The sequence below is a fragment of the Oculina patagonica genome, chromosome 4 (genome assembly GCF_052425735.1).
Source record: "Oculina patagonica isolate OP01 chromosome 4, crgOcupat, whole genome shotgun sequence".
NCBI lineage: Eukaryota > Metazoa > Cnidaria > Anthozoa > Scleractinia > Oculinidae > Oculina > Oculina patagonica.
In genome coordinates, this window is record NC_135761.1 from 53,439,884 (window position 1) to 53,467,224 (window position 27,341).

General features: G+C 39.3%; 2 protein-coding genes across 4 annotated transcripts in view; both read right to left on the reverse strand.

Moving 5' to 3' along the window:
• Positions 1–27,341, reverse strand: part of LOC144650580 (NLR family CARD domain-containing protein 4-like) — a 220,886-nt gene that overhangs the window by 158,995 nt on the left and 34,550 nt on the right. The gene's annotated exons all lie outside the window — the stretch shown is intronic.
• LOC144650583 (NLR family CARD domain-containing protein 4-like) lies at positions 9–26,901 on the reverse strand. Its single transcript, XM_078510292.1, has 10 exons — positions 26,687–26,901; positions 20,287–20,375; positions 18,247–18,484; positions 16,940–17,017; positions 15,780–16,515; positions 14,599–14,784; positions 14,082–14,129; positions 7,503–10,372; positions 2,014–4,486; positions 9–1,904 (listed from the first exon to the last, which is right to left on the reverse strand). Exons 5-9 carry the CDS (start codon positions 16,486–16,488, stop codon positions 4,373–4,375), a joined length of 3,927 nt encoding a protein of 1,308 aa, XP_078366418.1. The 5' UTR covers positions 16,489–16,515; positions 16,940–17,017; positions 18,247–18,484; positions 20,287–20,375; positions 26,687–26,901; the 3' UTR covers positions 9–1,904; positions 2,014–4,372.

Consider the following 27,341-nt stretch of genomic DNA (forward strand, 5'->3'; position numbering starts at 1 on the left):
AAGCCGGGGCCACGTCCAAAACGTCCTTGAACAGTACGATGATAAAAATATTTCAACGCGAATTCCTCGTACTAGTTTTTTGGTGCCAAAAGTTACCACTGAAGTCCTAGAATTTGTGTCTGTCGAGAAAGTTATGAAACCAAGTATTCATGCTTCCGAAATCCAGGAAAGACTCTTGTTAGATGGAGTTGTAGACGCGGACGACTTGCCGAGCGCCTCTCAAATAAATAAAAGATTAAGACGTGACTTGATCATGAGCAAGAAGAAGCTCTCGGTTGCACAGTTAGAAAGCAATACTCCTGAAAACATCGTCCGCCAAAATGAGTATCTCAATGCCATTTCTACTTTTCAACCGAACCAAATTCATTTTTTTGATGAGGCAAGTGTGATAAAAACTACTGGAAATCGTAGCTACGGAAACGCCACAGTTGGTGAGAAAGAAATCGAGTTTCAACGATACGCTTCAAACGCCAATTTCACCATCAACTTGCTCCACTCTGCCCTTGGAGTAGACTATTTTAATATAATTGACGGCCCGTCGAATGGATTTGAATTGCTAAACTTTTTTGAAGACGCTGTCGAAATACAACGACCAGACAGAAGTGTTGTTCTTGAACGCGGGGATTGCGTCGTTATGGACAATTGTGGCTTTCATCATGGCCTTTTTGTTGAGCCAGTTCTCAGAGACCTTTTGAATGACTATGGTGTTCAGCTTATTTACCAGCCACCGTACTCGCCACATCTCAATACATGCGAATATTGTTTCCATCAAATAAAGGAATTCCTTCGGAGATGTCAACTGTTAGCGATGGAAGAGACCAAAATTGCTATAGCCGAGGGTGTTTTGTCAATTTCAGCAGCTAACTCTTACAACTATTTCCGCAACTGCGGATATGTTTAAAAAATAAATTATGTACTATATCAGTAGATTGAAGTTGAAATCTTCGTCTCTTCCGCAAAACGTTTCCCGCTTTTGTAAATTATATTTTAGAAACTTTGCAAGGAGGCGTGGCCATCAATCATAATCGTGCAGCCTGATTGGCTAACTTGTGAAAAAGTTTGTTGGGTGGCCACGGTAAGGCGCGTCGCACTGTAAATGTAACTTCAATGTTTGTGTACAACCAACAGATTTAAATTCTTCTCACGATTCACAATACCGAATTTTTGTTAGTACCACATTTTGTTTTAGTGGACTGTGTTGTCAACACTTTTTACAACAATTGGCTGAACGTTTCAAGAAATGATCTATTGTTGTGTTTCAACTTTTTGGATTAAGCACTAAACAATAGTCCCTTTGTTCTTGGTTGCGCTAAGGGACTTTAGTCGAAGCTAACCGGAAAAGCTCGTGGCTAATCGGAAGATTGTCGGTATGACAATTTAGCTACACTGGGGGAGTAGGTAGCGTCATATTTGTACTCGTCACGACAGGTTTCCGCACCTGAAACTAACCAACGCTTTGAACGTGAAATTAAACCACGCATAACTAATTATTCATACTTATAAACTGACGCAAACCAACGATTCAAAATGAGACCTTATTAAACGTTTTATTCATACTTATGTAGAGACGAACCGACGCTTTCATGAACTCTCGCTTTACTTTTTGTTTATACTTGTGAAGACACAAACCGACGCTTTAAACGCAAACTCTTGTTCAGATTTTTATCAACACTTGTGAAGAAACAAACCGACGCTTTGAACTCGAAACTTTTAGTCGCACTTGCCAAGACGCTTTGAACTCACGAACGCTGCGAATTCACGCTTTGAACTTAAACTCTTGTTTCACACTTGTGAAGAAACGAACCGACGCTTACAACTCAAAGCCTAGCTCGAATCGTTTAGTCATACTTGCAAAGACGCAAACTCGCGCTTTGAACTCGAACTCTTGTTAAGATTTTTTCACACTTGTGAAGAAACAAACCGACGCTTTGAACTCGAAACTTTTAGTCGCGCTTGCGAAGACGCGAACTTGCGCTTTGAACTCGAACTAGCTCTTGTAAAGATTTTATTCACACTTGTGAAGAAACAAACCGACGCTTAGAACTCGAAGCCTTGCTTGAATCTTTTAGTCATACTTGCAAAGACGCGAACTCGCGCTTTGAACTCAAACTCTTGTTTTTTATTCACACTTGTGAAGAAACGAACCGACGCTTACAACTCGAAGCCTTGCTCGAATCGTTTAGTCATACTTGCAAAGACGCGAACTCGCGCTTTGAACTCAAACTAGCTCTTGTTAAGATTTTATTCACACTTGTGAAGAAACAAACCGACCCTTAGAACTCGAAGCCTTGCTTGTATCGTTTAATCAATAATCTTCACTGACTCTAAAGAATCATAATTCAGAACATGCTACCAATCCGTCAACAAAAATGTTAATTTCAAACTAAACCAGCCGCTGCTGTGCGGTGCAAGATACACCTACAGACTGTAAGTAAAACTTGAACAATTTTAGTCCATGATCAGATTGTTAATTCTCCTTACTATTTTCTTACATTTTCTACAATTCTCCATGGGAGAATTCGGTTTTTAGTCAACACGTCGTTCATGAGATGATCAGCTTGTTAATTCTGATAACTTGCCTAACTGAACTTGTTATAAAAGTGTTAGGAGAAGATACAAGCTCATCAGTACTGAGGATTGACAAGTCAAAATGAATTTTAACACGATATATCTGACTGCAGGGCACTTACACTAGGAAAATCATCATTAATGATGATAATACACGAGAATCAATCCTAAATATTTAAATGATTTTTGTGAAGTTCCAGTTACATCACTTCAATGAAAAAAGAATTTTTCACATTTACTTCCTTTAGTTTTCAGTCAGTATTGGTAATTTAACTTTTTTTGTTATTTGATAAACAAAAGACATCTGACAACTTAGAGCGGTTATTCATTCACTGTCCAAAGTGATCACGTGTTCGCTCCTAAGCTTTGTGATTGGTTCAAAATACTTGTGTAACCTGGACTGACCAATAAGGACAAACATGTTATTTTCTCAGCCAATCAGATGCAAAACCAAAATCATCAGTGAATTAAGTTGGTGACTTTTCCCGCGCTTTTCACCGGTTGCAAGGTTTTACTGTGACTTCTGATTGGTTTGTTATGGTATTTGGGTGCATTGTGATTGATCAGATGTGATAACTTTGAATTTGGTTTTACGACAGTCATTACAAAACCGCTTTAAACAACAGCCCGATTTTTATTTGAGTGTCAACTGTAATTTGAAATAGCTTTGGTTCCGCTTTACTACGCTCGGTGAGCGGTTAAAAAGAAACTCGCGTCGTCCACTCAACCAATCGGTCGGTTCCGTGTATTTGCTTTGATTGTTTATTGGTTCACTGTGTTGTTTTCTTGCCATTAGTCACGTGATTGCTTTGATTTTGGTTTTGCGACAATCAAATGACAACCGCTTTTAAACGGCATGACGTTTCCTGCAATCCATTCCACTTAGCCTTTAACACTCTACCTTGAGATCTTCATTTCACTACCGCCAAATGTAATTACAATGACAACAATAAACGAAACATATCCATCAATCACAAGCCACAGACGTAAATTTTTAAACCCGTTGAAGTAAACTTCTGTTTCGTCATAGGTCCGCTAGGATTGATGACGGCAAAGAACATTGCAGCCGATGATAAAGCAGAGTTCAAATTTTTTTTTAAAGGCGCCGTAAACATATATTCTTTTACCACAGCAGCATTATAAATAGATTTAGAAACAATTATTTTTGCCTTGGCTTAACATTTGCTTGGCGTTAGCAAACATAATTATCCCCCAGTCTCTCTCGTTAAACGTTGGAGTGAAGTGTTGGTTTCGTTTCCATTCAGATGTTTTAAGCCTCCATGCTCAGAGACTCAGGGGGGTGGAGGGGGGAGCACGTTCTCAGGGTGAGAGAGAGTGAAAACGGACGAAATCGCAAAATCACTTATGCAGCTTTCGATCGTTTTACATTTCTCCCGCCCCTTTACCTGCCCTAGGCATCCAAGGATAGCAAATCTCAAAGTCATGATAGTGCGAGAATACTTGGGTTAATTTTTAGTATCGCCCTCACATATTGCTTCAGTAGCACGAGTCACACATCTATGCCGTGTTGATCGAGTATGAATTGAGAGACGAAGAACTGATAAACTACAGTTTAACAAGAAAATGGTCAGTTGATTAGTTTGAAGAACTGGAATCGCATAACTGGAGTTCCTAAATGAATCTGGACAATAAAGTATTTTCTACCTGTGCAGAAAAGCTACAGTAAATATTTTTGGAGTTCAGTAGTAATCAGGTAGCTGAGTTACCGATCCAATACATCATGATACATCCAGGACCAGATTTCCTCGGGCTTCTGTGACAAGGAATCTTTTTATTTGATCTCTCACTCATCAGCAAATAAAGTATTTGGCTTGTGGATTAAATTCACATCTGGCCCACCACGTTTTAATTCAGCCTCTGTGCGCAGTCGATAGCCACCCGTCTCATATTCATAGGCCTATCAGAGAGACGAAAAGCGGAAAGCAAAATTAACCCATCACAATATGACAGTTACTGTATGGAAAAAAGCATTCATAATTTTAGTAACTGAAAACAGCATACGCCAAGATATACTTTTCAGCTAATCATTCCTGTTAAGGATCTCAAAAGCATTTAATGTCCACCTGTTATCTATAAGATCAATAGTGTGACTCGATCCAAATAAAAGAAGTGATCAACCTTTTTTGTGTATGCTATTATATTACTATTGTCATAAAGTCCTGTTTTGAAGTATTTTTTTATTCTAAGCTATAATACCCATAAAGTGTTTTGTATAAAATTGGACTATATTGTAGAGAGCTCTACAACCTTCAACGACCTCAGTTTTTAGCTCAACCTTTGCCACAGCATTTCACGATCAATTCTTTTTCGCATTGCAAAACAAACAAACATCATTTTTTCCAACATTTCTTTCAGCGTAGCAGATATTTGACACAAACAAACAAGGCAGGCTTTTCTGCTTTTCAACAAGGCAATTTATGGCAGCCATAACTGATTCATTTCAAAGAAAAAATTTCTTTATGTTCGCCTTTGAATATGTCTTTAACACAACTGATCAGAAGTGTTTAGGGTTGGGAAAAGCGTGCTGCAGAACACTGGTTATTTAGTGGAAAGCGAACTCTGCGGGCTGATGTATATGGTCGCTAGGCGAGGTCGATTCTGAGACAATTCGAGAAACTAGATGTTACTGGATAGTGCATGGCCAATAAGTATTCGCTTTCATGAGAGTGAGAAATTACTCCGACAGACTTGGAGTATGCACGGGAAGCTTAGAAAGCATTGAGCAAGAAAGGCAAAATCAAGCCATTTTAACGATCGTCAGCAATAACATCAAAACCAGTCTTGTCAGAATTGAAATGAAATGTTTCTTCAATCTTTTTTTGGTTTATCAGTTTTTCCGCATAGCTGCAACAAAACATCGTTTTAAAAAAAACTCTTCCCCTTTCCCTCAAAGAAATACAAAATTAAATATAGTGGCTCTGTACGACTATATGTCAACGTTGGAAGGCAACAATTAAGAAGTCTGGGAGAAAGCCGGGATCGCCGCGGTCATGGCGGACAAGACGGATTTCCCTGACGAGGACCCATTTTTGAACACTTTCACTTCACCGTGTTCTTTCTTTATACGATGGTATTGATCGTTCAATTTCAAGTGACTTTGTTCTTTTAATAAACATATTATTTCCATCTCACCTATATTTTCATGAAAAACTTGTTTACACGACATCGCTTATTTTTCAATTTTACAAAAAACCGCTTAATTTAATTTTTTTTCTGGGCCGCGTTGTACTTCTCGGGAAGCAAACTGATATGTGCATAAGTGTATCAGGATTAGTACAAAATCGCTCATTTTTCAATTTTTGGAAAATGGCTAAATTTATTTTTTCTGGGCCGCGTAGTACTTCTCGGGAAGCGAACTGATATGTGCAGAAGTGTATCAGGATTAGTGGAAAACGCGGGGCCAGGGTGCTGTGGAGAGGGGTCCCGGGGTCTGTAGTAAACGTGGGGTCGCGGATTCTGAAAATTAAAAAAAAGGCATCAAAAAATATCTTTCTGGCTACAAAGAGAAGTTTAAAATTTTTCTGTTAAAATGCATCACCAAATTTGCGGTCTTCGTGACACCGGCCCCGCGCTTTCCACATACCCCGGCTATCAAGGTGTTTACAAGATCAGAGACACTGGAAGCCATTTTAGTGCGAACATGGTACGATACAGTGGCTTTTCATTGACGTTCATCATTTTACTTTCATTTTTTCGTGTATTATTTGACACTACTTTTCAAATACTTAATAACGCCTGTACTATTCATATAAATGGGATTTAGTTTTCTAAAGAAATTTTTGGATGTAATAAGCCTGATGTAAATGCATGTTGTTGGGTTCGTGGCATTTTGTTGGTTTTCTTAAATTTACTTGTATTAACCTACAGAAGAGATCAAAACTCCAACACACCATGAATAAAAAAGCACTGAGCACCTCAAAAAAGTTTTCTCATATTTGATATCTTTATAACAACGAAGAAATGTAAAAAGCAAACTGAAACATCAAATGTCTAATTCAAGAACTATCCTTTCAGAAGATTTTTCCAATCAACGCAGGACGAAGACATTTAAAAGGCGCTACAAAATAAGCTTCCTATAAGATTTGTTTTTCCCGGTAATCTGCATTTACTTGCAAAACATTATACTCTTGTGTTATAAAAATGTCACAACTTGTAGCTTTTTAGCTCGATCCAGGTCAGCCGAAATAAAATTAATGTATTTCCAATTGCAATGGCACCACAATAAAAACTCAAGTGTTTTCCTTCTAATGAAAGAAATATTTTTGTCTCCTCTGTATTTAAAAGTTCCGAACGAGGCATACTCCTATTACTACACCCCTCGCTACACTGACAGGACTTTTAAGAAAATTTCTTTCTGTCTCCTTTTCTTTTATAATTGTAGCATACATCGTTTGTACATTCTTGGTTTAGCCAAAACTTTACGCATTTATAGCTTTTGGGGGAAGAGTTTCACAGCTGTGAAAGAAATAAAGATACTTTATTTATAGATCACAGAGTTTTCCCTGTTGCATTGCGCTGTAGCCTAAAACAAACGTTACAAATGGTTTAAGCGACTTCAGAATTTTTCTTTAAATCACCGCTATTTAGTCATAGCGACATTTTGCCCTTGATTTTCTTTGCCAAACACTGTACCATCATCGGCGGATGTTACAGTAGATCACTAAAAAATCAAATGCACGAATAACTTAATTGTTTAGTATTTTTGTTTAAACGTTTTTGATAATTATTCACAAATATTTGTTTCGTGAAAGAAGACAAGCTTGCACACAATTATGAATGTTCCTGACTCAGTATATTTCCTTTCATTCAGACCACTCGTAGAAACAGTTTTTAATCAGCTTATCGATACTGCCAAGTATTAGTAGGTATAAGACAAAAGCAGATACAAATGTCAACAAAAATAAAACACTTACATGGTAATCAGTGTCCAAGTAAATATTAGTTCCACGTACTGCTGTACACAACTCCTCGGCTTCTTTCTTTGTCATCTTAACATCCCGCAGATTCAGGCACTTCAGCTTAGGAATATTGCTTAGATGCTGGATCAGATCACTGACTCCTCGGCCAAGTGGATTGGACCCTAGGTCAAGCACCCCCAGCTCTGGTACATACTTCAGTGCACGGGCCAGTGCTGATACTTCCTCTTCACCCATCTGTGTTCCAATCAACCACAGCTGGGTCAAATGACTAACACAGTGCAGGTGTTTAGCCAGTTCAATGATTCCGTGACCCAGTGGGTTCCATGATAAATCAAGTTTCTTTAACTCTGTCAAACTTTTTAAACAATGAGCTAGAGCTGTGGCTTCCTCTTCACCCATCTGTGTTCCAGCCAGCGTCAGCTCATTCAGGGCAGGCACACTGTTCAGGTGTTTAGCCAGTTCAATTATTCCGTGACCCAGTGGGTTGAATGATAAATCCAGTAATTGTAACTTCTTTACATCTTTTAGTGAAGCAGCTAGTATCTCACACTCTTTCTCTCCCATATGGACTACTGTCAACTTTAATTCAGTCAACTGTGGCACGTGATGAAGGTTCTCAGCCAAATCACTCACACCACTGTATAACGGGTTCCATGACAAGTCGAGCTTCTGTAAGTTAGGAGCCTGGTGCAGTGACCTAGCAATGACAGTACCACGCTTTGCTGACAAATTGATCCTTTCAAGTGTCAAGCTGCGGAGATTTTCAGTGAACTGTATACAAGAAACCGTCATTTTCTCTATCAGCTGAGCGTGGTAGCGAGTGACGTTAACTGAACCCTTGATATCTACATTTCGAGGACTTTTTACAAGAGACAACACGTTATTCACAAGCATGAACTCTTTGCTTGTTAGGTCGTAAATTTCAATGTCTCTGACAAATGACAGACAATGCTGCCGAGTCTGCTCCGGCACGTTCTCAGTCAAAACCAACGCTCTGCTGTTGTCTTGATTCTTTGACAGGTCATCAACAGGCTTCTGAGGAGGAGACACTGGTGCTGATGTGAGTTCAGTAACAAGTTCAGTAGGCAGAGCGTGACGGTAAACTTTATCAATGCGAGTGAGATAGAAGAACATTTGCTGTCCTTCCTTTTTAAGGAAAAAATCTTTTACTAATACATTGGGGTGTTTTTTTTTAACAGTCCTAATCTCCCCCGAACACGAAACAACGGCAGTGTTCAAATCAAGCATTATAGACAAAATGTCATCATCTATTGCTGTGGGTTTGTCGAGCCCGATCTCGACGATGTCAAAAAATACATAGTTTGGAAAGCCGATGGTTGATTTCAGTAAGTGGTCTCTGGCAGCAATAGGAAACTCTTCCTTATTTAGTATTAGAACATAATTAACAGTCTTAAGGAACAAAGGAAACAAAGCATGTCTGTCTGAGGCTGAACAGCAAAACAAACAATCAGAACTAATAGAAAGAAACTTCCTTTGATCTTTTGACAAATCCTTTAATGAAGGCGTCTTAGTGAAGTTAAACGCCGCGAGACCTTCTTTCTGTCCTATGATCCGCAGATGACTGAGAACAACACGGGCAGCATCTGATGACAATTCACAGGTGAATTTCAGAACTTCAACCATCTTCTCTATCTTTTCAAGAGAGTCAACTTGTGACAGGCAGGTGACAGTTTCATTTTTCTTGATCATCAGTTTTTGAACGATGAACCAGGCTGCAAGGAACTCCTGAACAGATTTATGAAGAAAATATACGATTTTCCTGGGATTCAAACTTGATAGTTTTGAAACTTGAAAGAAACCTACGTCAATAAATTTCTTAAAGACTTCGCCATCGGGCAGTTTGCTGAAGTTGAAATGAAGGCAGTCTTCCAAAAGAGCATAAAATGCCAGTTCTCCTAATTTTGAGAATTCCTCTTTGTATTCGTCTATGCTCTTAAATGCTTCATCTGAATCCTTTGCAGCCAGGTGATCCAAGAGAGTCTGCATAAATCTAATGTAAAGGTCCGCCCGAGATGTAGGTAGTCCTTTACGATCTTTCTCTTTCCAGAGTAGACACAACATTAACAAGAGAAGCGGTATCTCCGCCATGCTCCGGAGGTTTCGTTGTCGCAGGTATGTAACAAGCTCTTCAACGTCTTTTTGATCACTGAGAAACTTGCTCGCAAACTGTCTAACTTGGTCCACACTATCGAACCCGTTGAGTTCGAACTGAACATGACTTGACCCTCTCAGCTCATCCTCTTTCACTGGCCGTGTGGTGACAACAACACAACAACCTCTCAAATTACTGCCTTTCCAAATCTGATAAACTGGCGATGATTTTCCAGCGCTGTACTCATCATAACCATCCAAAACGAGCAGGACTTTCTCCTGGTTCTGACAGACATATTCGTACAAGTTATCGATCCCCATTGGTTCATCTGCAGACAACAGTTCAGCAGTTTTCAGCATGGCGCAGAAATCGTTGATGTCGCAAACATCTCGCAACTTAATTAAAAGTACAACATCAAACTTCTTTAAAATTCCTTTCTCGCCTCTTGTCCAGTCCACAGCAATCTTTTGAGTGAATGTTGATTTTCCTATTCCAGGTCTTCCGTACACGAGAATTCTTTTAGGGTTAAGATGACGTCCGTGGCCTTCAAAAATATCGCTGTAGTCGTTAAGCTTTTCTTTCGTTATTCTGTCAGGTTTTCTGTCATCTCTCAGCATTGATAACTGTACGTAAATGTCATCAATATGCACAGTGTTGTCTGGATCCCAAGGTGTGATTTTAACTTGACTCATGGTGTTGTAAAACTCGCGTAGCTGTAACTGACACCATTCCAAAAAAATGTTTGCGGAATCTGTTCATAAGAAACGAGAAGTAAATTTGTTTTAGTTACAACACAAGAGCACTACGAGCCAATTTAAATGATGTATTCTTAATTACAGTACAACAGTACTTTTTTCGTATTTTTAGCTGTTTTATGTGACTACAAAAGATACTTTTTCTCTCGATATATCATGATTACATTGCGCTTCGCCTGCTAAACTCTCACTACAATAACGACTTTGCAGTTCAGCTTCACGTTCTTGTTCGCACGCTTGTACAGTGTATTTCCTGTTTGTATTCCTCTACAGTTGTTTTTTCATTTAAGATGAGGAATTAAGAATGTGCGCTATGTTCGTTCAGTCACAAATGAAAGGTACACCCTTTGACTCCAGAATTTTCCTATAAACGCCAACTGAACGCAACTGATGCCGGTTTCTGGCTGTTATTTGCAGCCAAATTCTCAAAACTCAACTGAACATGTAAACTAACTTTTCTGTGATCCTAACCACTTCGAGGTAATTTTTTTTAAATATTTTCTTGAGACATGCGCACAAAACAAAATTTTGAAATAAGGGGCTTTGAGCAGTCTATGCTTGCTATGGCATGCTTTCCTAAACTTTTTCTCACTTTATCAGATGATTATCAAAAGCATTCCCTGCCGTGAAAAGTAATGACGTCACAAATGGTGCGTGCACCATGGTCCCTCAGTGCATTTGTGGAAATTATACTGAGGTTTGGGAATTCCTATGCTGGTGTGTAGCAGGAAGTTAGATGACCCACAGACGGTCTTCAACTGAAACCAGTTTCCTTGGTGACTGTTTCACAGTTTTCTTGAACCCGAACCTTTTTGCGACACTGAAGTACAGTAATTTATCTCGTACTCCCACATTTCTTAGAATTAATGTTTTATATTGTGGAGAAATATAATTTCCGCTTAAGTGGTTATCGTGCCCCAATGAAAGAAATCCAATTTGAAAAGAAAGATTTAAGAAAGTGGCCTAGTGACGAGATAAAAAAAAGTTACACTGTGAGCACTGTAGATGGTATCCGTTCGGTTAGCAACCATGTCAATTAGCATTCAATTGATTAGCCCCTAACCTGAAGATGATTATCCTCCAACCAAAAGTCCTTAAGAATATGATTTGCCACAAAGGAAACTACAATGGGCGTCAAAAGTCCTTGAGACAGTTGAATGAAATTGATACTAATTTAAAATTCCCGTTTTTTCACCTTTAATCTGCTGCCGCTTCTGAACCACTCCCCCCCTCCCCCCTTTTCAATGTTGTACTCAAACGAGGCAAGTCTTGCAGATGACAAATACAACATTGTTTCGGGGGGAGGGGGTTATATTGAAGGGGTGAGGGGTAAAATTTGTCCAAGGTACTCAACAAGTGCCGACTGTCTCAACACTTTTGGCGCTCATTGTCTGAAGATGAATTTTCGGTATATCTTGAAAATAAGAAACTACATAACATGGACACAAACATATATTATTCTTTAGAATCAGGTGATCACATTGGTACTGCGCTGCATTACGAAAGATTAATTAGCGCGTAAATATCGTGATTATTGTAATTTGGCGATGACGTCACAAATCGGCTAGACCTGCGCATAAACAAGGCCAAATCGTTTTTAAGGCTAGAATTTGTGTTGAAACACGTGCGTATGTCTGCTTTGCAAAGAAATTAATAGGATTAGGTGCCAAATAAATTATGCAACAACCTTAAATATCTCGGGATTTTTGTATCGCATTTTAAAGCTGCTTAGAGCAAAGGAAAAAATCGAGCGTGCGTGACGAGGAAAGCTATCGGACGCCACCAAAAACTGTGTTCCCGGGAAAAGCGGTCCAGTCTTAGAAAAATCCCAAGGTTAAGGAATGGGATGGGTCGATTTACTGTCTAGAAACTAATGCGGTAAGCAGGCGCCAGCGCAAGACACGTTTCTTTCAGAACAGGACAATGTTTTGTCGTAGCAAATGGTATAAGTTCCTTGAAGCACGGCAAAAGGGACTATTTACAGACGGAATGTGAAAAAGATTCTACAAATTGCACGAAAGATCAAACTTGAATGCTATGACAGCTTGTGGACAGAACGCATTGCGTATCTCTTAGCTAAAGAAGAAGTATTTTTAACATGGTAAATCTAATTACATGACGATGCACTAAAGAAGAACATATAACTTTCATAACCTTTGGTCTGTTTTGAGGACGTATCTCCGATACCGTGAAGTCTCTAGATAAAGGCGTAATTTCCAGAATAATTGCAAGTATGAACAAGACAATGGATTAAATAATTGTAAACAATGGACAGGGTACAAATATCGAATATATATTACTTTCCACCGATTATTTTCGCGCATTTTAGAACCTACGATCGCCTTGTGTGACGGTGTCACGCAACTGGTACGTAAAACGTCACATGCCCGTGACTCTGACGGCTTTTCACGTTATTATTGACGATATTATTCATTTAATCACGTAAAAATGCATGCAATTGAATGGAATCGCAACTATCCGTGATTGTTCAACAAACAGCTTGTCAATAACATGTGAAAAACGGCCTCTTTTCTCGAAATGAACGGGTAACCACGAGTAACCACGGGTAACCAAAATAGTTGATAAACAAGATACTCTTATTCCTTTTAATTTGTTTGGTTACCCGTGGTTACCCGTGGTAACCCGTTATGTTATATATCAGAAAAATGCGTCTTAGTCCACGAAACATTGTATTTCCATGGATTCTTAGTTTGCACTTATAATTATTGCAAAAAGCTAGATTTCCCTTTCAGACAATGGGCGTCAAAAGTCCTTGAGACAGTTGAATGAAATTGATACTAATTTAAAATTCCCGTTTTTTCACCTTTAATCTGCTGCCGCTTCTGAACCACTCCCCCTCCCCCCTTTTCAATGTTGTACTCAAACGAGGCAAGTCTTGCAGATAACAAATACAACATTGTTTCGGGGGGGAGGGGGTTATATTGAAGGGGTGAGGGGTAAAATTTGTCCAAGGTACTCAACAAGTGCCGACTGTCTCAACACTTTTGGCGCTCATTGTAGGACTTGTTCACGAAGTCACAACAGTTCTCATTTGCATCAATTTTTCACATTAAGGAAAAAAATAAGTTGGGCAATGATTTTGACTGAAATAACATAATTAAGATTGGTAATAGGACTGAGTGGAGTCCAATTCAGTCTGCGAGTGATTAACGAGTCCGATTTGTTTAATCACAAGCGTTTTTTGCTCACCCTTCATCAGGGTGAGCAAAAAAACTAAAATTTTAACAATGATTTTGACTCCGTGATTGAGCAAATGAATAGCAAGTTTGATCAAAAATCTGTAATCTATACTTTGCATTCAAAAGATATTGAGTAGTTTCAATCAAGTTTTTTGAACTTTTTATGGTATTGTAATCGCGAGTTTTTAAATTTCACTTCACTTTCACAAAATTCCCCTTCCCCCTCCAACGTTGCATGATTGTAGCAAAGGACTACCAGAAACAAACTACAACACTTATATGGGAGGAGGGATGGGAAATAGGGTGGGGGAGTGACAAAATACAGTACTGCAATAAAAAAGGGTCGGGGTAAAATGACCAATGTGTTAACACTTTTTGTCACTTATTGTAGATTTGAGTCGTTTTCAGATCTCTGAAGGTATCTTTTACTTAATCAGGTCAGATCGATGTACAGTGCATATTTGTAACCTGCACCTATAAAGCTTTAATACGAAATAACAAATACCTTCAAGTTTAATGCGTTTGGCTGTACTTGGCTCTTCCGTTGACACATCTGTTAGAAGAAAGAAATATATTGTTTAAACACCACAGCAATCTAAGAGGTTATTAAGTTGATTTTCTTCGAAAAAGATACTAAAAACAGTTTATAAAAGAAAGAGCTTAATTAATTTTTGAAGGACTGGAATTTTATCATATGCAACCGGTCTACTGTTTAGTGTCACTGGACAATCAATCAATCAATTGATCAATACTGTAAGTCCTTCTACACTTCATTGGAATAAACTCCAAGGATGTGTAATTAAATGTACATGTACACTAAAGTTTTAATGAGATTCTGGTCTCCTTGAGAAGCACAAAAGGTTCATTAAAAATATCAGTAGCAACAACTTAAGCTGCCATGATACTCGAAAGGGCTCCAACTCTCAGAAAATTGAGCACAAGGTTTGTGTATTCAATCCGAGGGTAGACAAAGTGATGATGATGATGATGATGATGATGATGATGATGATGACTATGATTACCTTTAAAATGGGACCATCCCTGGAAAACAACAGGATCACTCAGAATATTTGCAACAACAGAAGCGGCCATCACACTTGCAAAAGGCCTCCAATTCTCTGATACGCACTCAGTACCATCAGCATAATCTGTGATTCCTTTTACTACTAGCCATTCAATCTGATCATCAAATGCAGCCGTAAAAACACCTGAAAAACAAAACGATACAGGTGTGAGTTTTAAATTTGAGGACGAAAAAAACAAATAATTGAAAATAACAGTGGTTTGATTCTTGTTTAGAATCATCCTCAGTCATTAATTAGGCTCTTTTGATAAGATACATGTATGGTAAAGCAGTAGACTTCTAACATGAAGGTCGGGGGTTGGAATCTAACCTGAGAAACTATCAGTTTTCAGTGGTCAGAATTTCCAGAATTTCCAGTCTCGTCTCTTAGTAAAGATTTATCCAACTGCCTGGAAATGGATATTGTGAAGTACTGGCTGATGTTTTTGCCCCTAGAACTCTTTTAACACTTTGTTTCTCACTGATGACTGCATGAAGGATGGGTGGAGGGAATTAATTAAACGAAGAAAATGGTGGTCCATGCTAGCAATACATGTAAGTCAAATTTTTCTTGAGAGAATTTACGACGGCAACACTGTATGCAGGTGCTCATGACTAATGTCAATGAAATGCATTCAAATAGGGAGGGAGAAAAATTGGACTCAAACTAAAAGAAAAACAGAACTCACGCTGGAGATAATTTTTAGCAACAAATCTTTATTACAGCTGGACTGCCGGATTGTTTTACTTTAGTTTGATTTTGTTGCACAAAGTGCGCAACTAACCCGGATACCATCCCTAGGCCTGTCTCTCCAAATAAGCCCACCCTAAAATACCAGTAAGTATTAGGTAAGCCATCTCGAATAAACCCTTTAGAAACTCTTTGTTAACCCATTTAAAACTTCCATTAGAAACTCTTTTAAAATCCTTTGGAAACCCTTTGGGGTTCTCTTTAAAAACTGTCTGGAAATCCCTTGGGAAACCCTTTACCGACTTTCCGAAAATTACAAATCCTATAATTTGGAAACCTGGTTTTAAGCAAATCGCAATGAACAGCTCTAATTAAGATGTGTTTTTGTATGAAGGGTCACATAAAATTATAAGGCTATTCAGGAGACCAACTTATAAACGATAACTTACCTTCGCCTTCCAATTCAATTGCAGACGCCAGTGGATAGGACTTAGCAAGTTCGTCACGCCGCCATCCAACACTGACCTGCTCAGGGCCACTCAAAAACTCGCCATCACAATGAACTTTGACTTCTCGTGTTTCAGGGTTTTTCAAAGGTGCCTCCCAGCCATCGCCTGCATGTTTGATGAGGTCAAGAAAATGTCGGCTAACATAACTTCTCATGCCAGTTGATTGTTCTTCAGTACTGGTAACTATTTTTGATGCATATGTTGTTAATTTCGCAGAGACAACAACATCTCCCAACTTGGTTTTCTCGGGGTTCAGACCACTGCAGGTTCCTACAGAAATGACACCCTTGGGCCTTAGTTTAGTGACGGCATTTTTGACAGTAATCAGAGAACTGCCAGGACCAGTGGAACCCTTGTAGCATCTTATCAAAGCAACTTTCACTTTCTTCTCTTGGCCTGCAGGCATGTCTCCAAAGTAAACATAACCAACACCATCAAACCAGCATCTAAATGGATCTTTCAACTGCATGTAACAAGCTATGAACTCACAGTTCTTAACCGTCACTAACAGGAATTCAACAGGCAGATTTGTGTCATCTGGATCCTTTAGTGATGCTCGAATATCTCTTATGGATGGAAAATGAACACTTAGCTCAGGTGGAACATCATTTGAACTGCTACCAGAAGTGTTCATTGCTGCTTTTGCCATTTTTATAAACTGATTTTGAGAATGCTCCTAGAAAGCAACCATGAAAATAAAATTACAAATCAACTTCTATGCAGTAGCACAAATTTTAACAAAATCCTAGAATGGAATGTGGCAGTGACATTATAGTCAAATAAATCAGTAATATTCCTTGACACAAAATTGTATGTGTAAATACATGTTAAGTCTACTGACCAATGATGCTATATAATACAGTGTAACTCTGGTTTCTGTGGCATAAAATCATTAACTAGGAGTACCCCCTCCCCCACCCCCCTCCCAGGTGGAATGCTAGTCAGTTGCAAAGTTAACCTCCAGCATAAATTTTGCTAGTATCCATTTATACACCTGGGTGGAGAGATGCACAATGAGAATAATGATCCCAGCCTCCCACACATGCATGCACCTGGATCTATTTAACAGTACAAGTGACAGCAGAGGTTTTGATACTCACCACTTTTCACAATAATTGAAAATTATTGTACATGACTCTTTGAATGCAGTAAAAGTTTGGTTCTTGATCGAGTGATCCCTAAAGTAGAAATTAAAGAAGACAATTGTCATGCATAATTATTTCCAGCAACTTTATTTAAATTGTGCCAATATATAGCTAGGACATCCAGTCTATTGAATATTTTAATGCAGTGGTGAGAGCACTCACCTCCCTCTCGCCTCAAATGTGGCCCAGGTTTGACTCCCAGACCCAGTGTCATAATGTGGGATGAGTTTGTTGTTGGTTCTTGTCCTTGGTTCAAGGGGTTTTTTCAAAGTTCTCTGGTTTTCCTCCCTCCAAAAAAACCAACACTTCTAGACTCCAATTCGATCAGGAAACAGTGGATGAAGAGCTACAGTCTGGGAAAATGCCACTGCAAATTCCCATTTATTTTTTTTATTTCAATAGCATTGAATTAAAAAGAGCAAAAAGTACAGCTGTACAAAACTATTGAAGTGATTGAGCTGATGATTAAAAGTGCCTATGAAGTAAAAAATAATTGCTGTTTATTTTAAAGGCTTTTCAAAATAAAGAAGAGTGGCGTTTTCCTTTTTGCAATATCTTTTTTCGTTCTAGAGATATTTACGTTTTTATATTATGCAAATGAGGAAAGTGATGATGTCATTAATTGTTCCACAAAAAGATGAAGCATTGAATCAAGAATATCTCTTGGAATATTTGAGCTGTGTTCTTCAAACTTGGCACGATTAATGTACACCACAAAAGACACCAAATGACACCTGTCAAGCTGTTGCCATGGCAACAGTTTTGCTGCAAATACCTATTTAAATTATTACTGATATCTCCAGTATTAATAAAAGATGATCCACTCCCAACAAGCTAATGAGGAGAGTTAGGGTAATAGGGCATTATGTGTGTTCCAAGCTGGACCCTCTGTCCCACTTTAAAGGGTTGCAAATTGAAATATTTGGTTTATGACAGAAAGAGCCTGGAACTAAGAGTGTTGCCATGGTTACATCATAGTATGAGCCATCTTGTACCTTTAAGGAAGGCCACTACTGATGCCAAGTTTCAGAAATACAACCTTTATATTTTCAGAGATATCCTTGATTTTGTGATCTATCTTTTAGTGGAACAATTTATGACGTCATCACTTTCCTCATTCGCATAACACAAAAACGTGAATATCTCCTAAACAAAAGAAGATCTTTCAAAACGGTAAACGCCATTCTTCTTTATTTGAAAAAGTCTTTCAAATAAGCATTCATTAATTTTTACTTCATAGGCACTAGATGTGACTGACTCACCTTTATATTTACAGGTGCTGAGTCAGGTACATGCAAGATGTCAACAGCAGTCATCAGGCCTCTGAGTTGTTTAAAAAGGATGAATGATGCTATCCACCTGACAAATTGCTATCCAGTGGATAGAGCAGTTGGTCTTGTATCCACTGGATAGTGATTTATCTGGTAGATAGCATTATCCACCCTGGACACTGGGCCAGTTAGTTACACATGGAAGCTGATGGATTGGAAATCAAGTGACCTGCTGAGAAAAAAAAAACACATTGATAAGCGCTCAGTACAGTAAAGACAGGCTTGCTTACTAGGCTCTTGAAATTAATTGTTTTCTGATAGTTTGAGACATCTGTGTTTCCCCCAAAAAAATATCCCACATGCATAATGGGATTTTTGTGAAATGTCTGCAAGGAGGCAGGTAAGACAACACGGGTAAGACTGGGAAATTCAGAATGTATCTACGAGACTCTGCGAGGCAGGCGTGGCCGAGTGGTTTAGGGCGCTGGTATTGTAATCCAGAGGTCCCCGGTTCAAGACCTGCCCTTGCCACTAGCTGGATTTGTTTCTCGGTTGTCCCGAGTTCAAATCCTTGGTCATGCTTTGTAAATAACCAACTGGTCTGCCTCCTGCCAGTTGGGATTTTTAACCTTGTTATGTTCATTTAAAATTATTTGTTTCCTCTGTTTCAGTGGCATGCCTGTAAACTAGCTATCTCGTTGAGATATGAAGCTAAGTGCATGACCACTATTAACATATATTTAATTTTTTTTTAAAATAGGCTATCTTTTGATATATAAAACTCCAGCTTGGTAGTGAGGCCTAGAGAACAGAAACAAAATAAATTTTACAAGCACATTTATTCATTTCTTTTGTTTGTGTCCTCTAGGCTGCGCAACCAAGCTGCATTTTTAACATATCGAAAGAAGCCTATTTTAGTGGTGGGAGGGGAAAGGGGTGCAGGAAGAGATTTTACTGGCATTATTACAGTTGTTAAGCATGGTTTGGAGCATAACTCTATTTTGTCTATATTTTGTCTATTTTGCCAACTTGCATACACCGAATGCAAATATGGCGGACCACTCGGTCGGTGCCTGGAACGAGCTACATGAAAGCGAGGCTAGAGAGGCTTCGGTGTTTTGTTTTGACAATGCTTTCCTACAAAAGTCTTGCTTATTTCGTCGATCTGGTGTGTTTCTTTTCGCTGCGCCTACGAGTTGCTGTGGTTCTAAATGCCACGATGAGTGATAGAAGTGTTCACCGTTTGCTCTAAGGGAAAAGTGGATCAATGCAATTCGTTGCGACGAACTAATGAAAGGAGTTCACGATCGCCGCGGGATTGAGATTTTGTTCGCTTCATTTCAGGTTAGAAGATCTTAGAAAAAATCGTTTAAATAACAAGCTTATGTGGTGTCTGGTGGTGTTCAAGCACGAGTTGCATGGCCAGTACCTTCCCCAAGGTAAAGAAAAGCTCTACTTCCAAGACAAACTCTGTTCCAAAGAAGTTGTTCATGTCCGGCTTTGTTCGCGTCCGATACACTCGCACGGAATCGTACAAAGCAAATACTAACCAAGCGAATGAAATTTAACTGCCCTGTAGTTAAAGCTAGTGAAAGTATTGAGCCAAATAAGAACGACTTGGGGCTAAGTGTGGTTGCTTACACATTTTCTAAGATCTTCTAACCTGAAATGTAATGAACTTTAAAAAGTTCCTTCGGCGATCGTGACAGTCGTGAACTCCTTTCCTTCGCGATCGCCTGATTTCCCCTCAGAGGTGAAAGGGGAAACTCACAAAAGACTTTCTTTTGCTGTGGAAGATTATTTTCCCTTCACGAACCCAAAAACTCGTAGGAAGGTCGAAACTTAACAGGCCAGATCGACCACGAAGCAAGACTTTTCTGGGGAAGCTTGTCAAAACAAAACATCGAGGCCTAACTAGCCTCGCTTTCATGCGACTCGTCCCAGGCACCGACCGAGTGGTCCGCCATATTTGCATTCGGTGTATAATTATCGCAGAGTCTCGTAGATACATTCTGAATTTCCCAGTCTTACCCGTGTTGTTGTTTGAGATGGATTTTGCCCTCAGCCTCACATGTACACTGTATGGGTTCCTCTGGCTTGCCCTTGGCATTGGCCGGCTCCTAAATGAATTTATCATGGGTTACATAACCTAGTCTCAGAGGTGTCTGTAGCAGTTTGTTACAATACCTCATTATAGGGGTGTTGGTATTTATATTGCCAAGGCTGCTGCCTAACGGGCGCCCGGTCGCCAGGGGCGCCTAAGTTACGAGTGCGGGCGACTGAATTTTTGTTCAAGGAGCCCGCATGGGCGCCTAAACATTGATCTTCCACTCCCATCTTTTGACTTCAATTTCCTTGTAACCTTGTTTCATTGGCATAAAAAATCCCATTTAAAACAAAAAACTGCTTCATTTTAAACGGAAACGCTAAAATTGTTCGCATTTAGCGTATCAAGTACGTAACGTGTCTTTGCAAAATTTAGCAACTTCGAAAACCATTCGCTTTCAAGTGTTTAGGACTGGGCCTAACTTCCAAATATGGAATGTGTTATGTTCTGGATTACGTTTCATTTGCTTCGTTGACGTTTCGGAAAATTTTCGAAGTGAATCTGAAGAAATATTTACGGATACAAAAGTGAAATCAATCTGTTTGCTACTGCAGTCATGGATCAGGTCTGAAATAATTTTAATCTGCAAACGCTTGGTACAAAAACCTTTCCGACAGGCTTAAACTTACGTAAAACAACGTGCAAATATCGTGATTTATTATTCAACACATGCGCGCGCTGCCCATATATGGTCAAAATGTTAACGATATCTGTCATCCGTACATAACAGATATCCTGCGGTATACGTAGGTTGCGAAGATTCGTCCGAAATCTTGTAAAGCGCTGCATAATTACCGTTTTTCTTTCTGCAAAATGTGTTTCGTTGACAATTTGTCGAATAATAAAACAATTATCCTGCTCAATCTTGCGGAATATCGTCTGATTTTAGCCAACTCGGCCTACGGCCTCGTCGGCTAAGTATCAGGCGATATTCCGCGCGATTTCGCAGGATAATTGTTAAGTGTACACAAACTTACGTGGCGTGTTTTACATGTAATTCAGCTTAATCTATAAAGCATTGAACGCTTAACTTTAGAATGAACATAAAGTGTATGCCTCTTTCTTTTCATGTGACATTTCATATCTGCTGCCGCTTTTTTGTGGACTAAGGTTGTTATTTTCAACGAACTGTTTCATGTTTTCGCATTTATAATGAGGAGCATTCTCGGGCATTGATCCGTAACTAGCAAATTTTTGTGCTGGAAACCTCAGTGCTTTTTGCCTGCTCAGATGTTCAGTTTGAATAAAATGAATTGCTTTTGTTACTACATTAATTTTATAAACAACTTATTTGATGAGTTAGGTAATTTGAAGTGTTTTCACAATTTAAATTTTCTGTTCTATTTTTGTCAACTGGTTTATATCATGTAACAAAGATAAGATCATAACTTAATTAAAGTGTTTACACAGGTGTTTTTGACTTCTTATTGCCTTTTTCTAAACCTAGGAAAAATTGACCTGCTTAATTATTGCTTCTTTTTTAACCTTGATTACTAAAATATTAATTGAACTGGATTTTCCTGCTTCATGTTCATTGATTTTCTATGTGAAAAAACTAATGAAAGTACATGAAATGCACTCAGACTGGCACTGGCTTAACAAATGAATTAACCCTTCGTGCTTTCAACTAAATGCATGTCAGTTTTCATTGTTGGTTTATTTCTCCCAGCCCAGCTAGTGATTTAACCAACAGAGGGGAGAGATAATATATATTGCTGATATTGATGACTTATCAAACTTCTTTTCTCTGGGTCTCTTAGGTTGCTGCAGAGTAAAAAACAGTTTTATGGGGAGGCTCTGCCCCAGGGTACCCTTACCCTTTTTATATACCCTTTCTGCAACCTCATTCCCAGGATCTCATGAACGAGGTTGCCATTTTTGGTATGTGAAAGCGACCCTTACCCTTTTAGAAACCATATGCCCCCTCATGAAGATGACACCCCTTTCACATACCAACAAAAGGAATACTACATCTTTTTACTTATTTTTCACTTGAATAATAACACTTAAAAAGACTTATTAAATGACTTGATCATTTGGTGGGTCTGTTCAAGCATTATGAAGGGTTCTTTTAATACTTTAAAACCAGTTTTCCCTCCCCTTTTGTATAGTCCAACTCATGAAATCCCCGGGGGGGGGGGGGCACCCGGTATATTTTTGGGTGGGGGTGTGCCGCTGGGAATTTGAAGCCCTTAAACATACTACTTGCAAAAAATGGTGAAAATTTATTAAGCGCCCAGCCTCGAATAAGCGCCCACCCTGAATAAGCGCCCACCCTCAAGATCCAAAAATTTAATAAGCGCCCAGGGCGCTTAATCAAATAAATACGGTAGTCCACTATAGGGAGTACCCCTAGGGGACATTCGGGTCTATTATAGCTATAATGTTGGGGGGAGGTTTAATGCCTGGGCCCCTCTCCTAGCTAGGCCACATAGTCGACCACATATTTGCCTAAGTAACCTCCACCACCCCTCCCCCCCCCCCAGATTTGTCTTTGGCAACTTAAGCTGGGCTCCTAACATAATGGCTTGGGCTCCTAAATTTTTAAGTTAGGAGCCCAAAGGGCTCCTAAAAAATTTCCTTAGGCAGCAGCCTTGATTGCGCTGTCTCCACTCTAAATTTAATACCCAATGACAAAGGTTGATTTCTGTTTTCGATTACCGTAATGATTCGATTAAGCGCCCTCCTGCCAATTACCGGCCCCTTCCGAATAAGCGCCCTCTTCGAATGTGTTTTTGTTAATAAGCGCCCCTATTCCAATAAGCGCCCCATTCTTGTAAGTGCCCCCATTCTTATACGCGCCCCTATTCTTAAAGCGCTCCTGTTGTGGCTAACTGACCCTACTGAAGTCGTCGACGTCGAAAAGATAAACTCATAAACATTCACCGAACTGTACATGCGGAATAAACAATAAACAATTCTTGTAAAAGTAACTGAACTTTCAACAATTTGTTACTGTTATTGTTAGTTATTGTAATATTATGTCCCGAATAAGCGCCCTGTCTCAAATATTAGTGCCCTCTCTTAAGGTGCCAAAAGGTGCCTTGAAAGTACATAAGAATCAAATCATTACTGTATTGGCTTATATCATGTAATTATATTTGTATCGTACTAGCAGATGTTCCAATTTATGTATTTGTGATTGTAAGACATATAATAAAGAGGGTCGTACATGGCTTGTGTTGACACACCCCTAAAGTGGTTGCCTGTAAATATTCGCATGATAAATGATATATATTTCATTGAGCAGGAAGCAAATTAGAATATAATTGCAAATAACACCTGCTATATCTTGTTTTTAACCATTAGGAAATTTATTTTCTTGGGCATTCTTTTTACTGGCGGCTGCCATTTTTACAACCAATAACAAACACTGCATCATGATCCCAGGGGGGATACTCCCGCTTGTAAATGACAGGGAAGATCGAATGGAGGCAAAACCCAGGACCCAAAAAAATCCCTAAGTCTTCCGACATTACCCTAAAAAATCCCTGGACCAAAAATAACCCCCCAAAAAATCCCTTGTCAAATTACCCCTAAATTGTCAGGTGGGGCAATAATATAACACAAAGAAAACCATAAAAAATTTAACAGTCGTGTTTGTTTGTTCATCATACCATAAATACGCCAAGGCCGCGCCAAGGCACTTAAGTTCGTTTTTAATACCCAAAAAAATCCCCTATTTAAATCAAGTCACCCAAAAAAATTATTGCCAAATTGTCCTGAACCCAAAAAAATCCCGGAATCGAAAATTTCAAACCCAAAAAAATCCTTCGATCATCCCCCTGGGATCATGATCATGCATATTGAACATTAGTTCCCAAGCTCTGGCTGCCTGACTTGGACAACAAGCACTCCAATGTGTGGAACAACCTCGTTCCCAGGGTCTCTCTCTCCCCGCCCCCCAGAGCGAGAGAAGAGAGACCCTGGTTGGGTCTGGTCACGTGTCCCATGGACAATTGAGAACATTAGGGAGGGGTCCTTTAATGTCAAGAAATTTGTCGTGTTGTTCTTTGTCACATTCCAAGTGAGGCTACTACGCCCTCATACAAAATGGATAGATAGATGCAATGTGAAAAAGGTTTATCATAACATCCTTGGCCGCAGCGAGCAATTCCTGATCACGCTTCTCGAAGCTAAGATATTTACAATGTGTAACGTCCGTAACTGTGACCTCTGCAGCGAAAACGTGCCTTACGGCTAGCAGTTTGGAAAGGGATAGCTGTTCGTATAATAAATAAAACAGTTCAACAGACGCGAACGGGATTGATTGCCGTTCTAACAGCTCGAAATATCCGTTTAAAAAATCGTCAGCCGTTCTAACAACTCGAGTTATCCTTTCAAAAGAATTATCCACTCGCTCGCATCATAGTAACTATGCTCGCATCGAACGACAAACAAAGAAGCTTAGTATTTGCTGGCGGTCACGTACGAGGTTAGTACATTATGCGTCGCTTCACAAACACCTCATTAATAGTCACGGTTCTTTTTCTGCTCCAAAGGCATCTTCGCTTTTATAATACTCGATTATTGATGCACGTTTTATTCAAGACTTGAGTTTTATTCAACAAGGTTTTCGAAAATGTTACGATCTTTGACAATATGCAAATATCAAGCGCTTTTGATTTGAGGTCCAAAGATATCTCCTGTGGGAATACACTGTCTTGTTCCTGGCCTGTGAGGTTTTTTCCCTCTGGGAGAACTCCGGAGAGCTTTGCTTTTTCGCTTCCCTATTCTTCATTTATCATTTTCTAGAAAGAAGTTTATTCACAGGCTTCAAATTGAAAGCTCCTTGCGTCTTTGCGGCCGCTTTACAAAGTACCCAAGACAAATCAACGCGGCCGACAAATTACCGCCCGCTAATTCGTTTTATTAAAATGAAAATTTACTCGCATTTAATAAAGTAAACACGAAGTACTCGCTATAAATTGTGCCAAGTGTCATCCATTCCAAACGGCAGTGTACTGACGAGCGAGATGTCCACTGAAAGTCATTTCCAATGCGTTACACATTTGTCAACAATAATGGTTGCACAACGAATGCAGACGATTACGACGTTAACTGTTTCTCTCAGGCAAAAATATATGTGCTCTACCCTCGAGCCGTTCGACTTGTGCCGGTCAAAAATCTTCATCAGCCATTCAGCTAGCGCTGTTCGATTTGCGCCATTCAAAAACTTTCATCAGCCGTTTATCCATCCGTATACATCCTCGGCCGCAGCAAGCAACTCCTTGTTAGCTTTCGCAATGAGATTTTTACAATGTTTAAAGTCCTTGACAGAACCATACAATCCACAACAACTTGGATGTCTGTTATCGGATGCATGATGAATATATTTTTTCGCCGTTTAATTTGCAATAGATTTATACCGTCCGACATTGCCGTACTGCCGTGATGTGAAATCTGTGTTTATTATGGTGGCAACACTTTCCGCTCTCCTGTGGGCTTAGTATTGACAAAATACATTCTAAGTCGCCCCTCCCTCTAACAATCTTTTTGTTACCACCCAGATTCTGGGTGGCACGTGACCAGACCCAACCAGGGTCTCTCCTCTCTCGCTCTAGGGGGCAGGAGAGAGAGACCCTGGGAACGAGGTTGTGTGTGGAATACTTCCATGAGACAGAATTAATTGTCCATGACATTAAGTTGTCGGTAACAAATAGTTGCCCACAACTAAATATCTAGTCTGTGGTGGCCCTTTCTAATGCCCCCTATCTCTGGGGCAAATTAATTTTGTGTTATAAATCATTACCATACCGGTGTTAGGTGCCCAGGGATTGCCTGGAGATCAGAATGGCAGCTGATACCTGCGCATAATACTTCCACTCAAATGCAGGAGCATTATGTGTCAATTCTTACTGTTTATTATTACTCACGCCCCATGAATATGTTCCAAACATTGCTCCAAACAATAATAATCAATGCAGCAAAATGCTCCTTGATTATCTCACGTTTATATAAATTCCATGAATACAACCAAAATAACAACACCTTACAAAAAACGTTCACAAATAATTGGATACCACTTAAACACCGATTTTCAAAGCCAAGGGGATTATTTTGAACAGTTCACTGATTAAGCTTACATGCAAATTTTTGCAACTGAAAGCGGAAGTTTTTATAGCATAGCAGCCCGGGCATAAGTGAGCGATCAACATAAACTTAAGTATGTAGACTTCCTTTAAAACAAATTAACCTATCTAACAAATTAAAGATCAACTTCATTCGTACAATAACCTTTGTGAAGCAAACTGGGACTGTTCATTTATAACCTTAGTTCCCGTGTAAATCAAGTCAACTCTTCGTGAATGAAATCATGCATACCTTGATCGTCCGTTTGCACCACTCACACTGGATCGAAGAATCAGCAAACTTGATAATGGGTGAGAGTACAATCTCATATAACAAACTTTCTTTTCTCTTTGTAGGGTGACGCTACGTACTGAGATTGCAGGCCTCGGCTCTAAACACGCTAAACTGACAACGAAGCGAAAGCGAAAGCGCCTCCATAACCAGAGCGCAGACAATGTTCGAGAGGCTCACTTCCAAATATGGTAAGTTGTCATCAAGCAGCGGTGGTACGGTCTGTAGACTCTCGTATCACTATCACTTTGCTCCAGGCCATCCCAATAAAATGTTTCGTTTCCCATCGCCCGACCGACCCATTTTTTTCAAAAAGTAAAAAAAAAAAAATGCAGATTCACTAGTCAAAGAATTAGAAGCAAGTGCTTTAATTTACAAGCACGCGATCTTGTTTTATCAACAATTGACATTATGTGATGTCCTTGCCTTTAATTTTGATTAAAGAAAGAATAACGGAAATAACGAACGAAATAGCCACCTTTTCACATTCGTAACCCGAGGCTTTCTTCCTTCAAGCGTTCCATCTTTTTTCTTTTTCTTTTTTTGCCCGACCGACCGACCCACCATCACAAGAGACGAGGCGATGGGAAACGAAACATTTTATTGGGATGGCCCC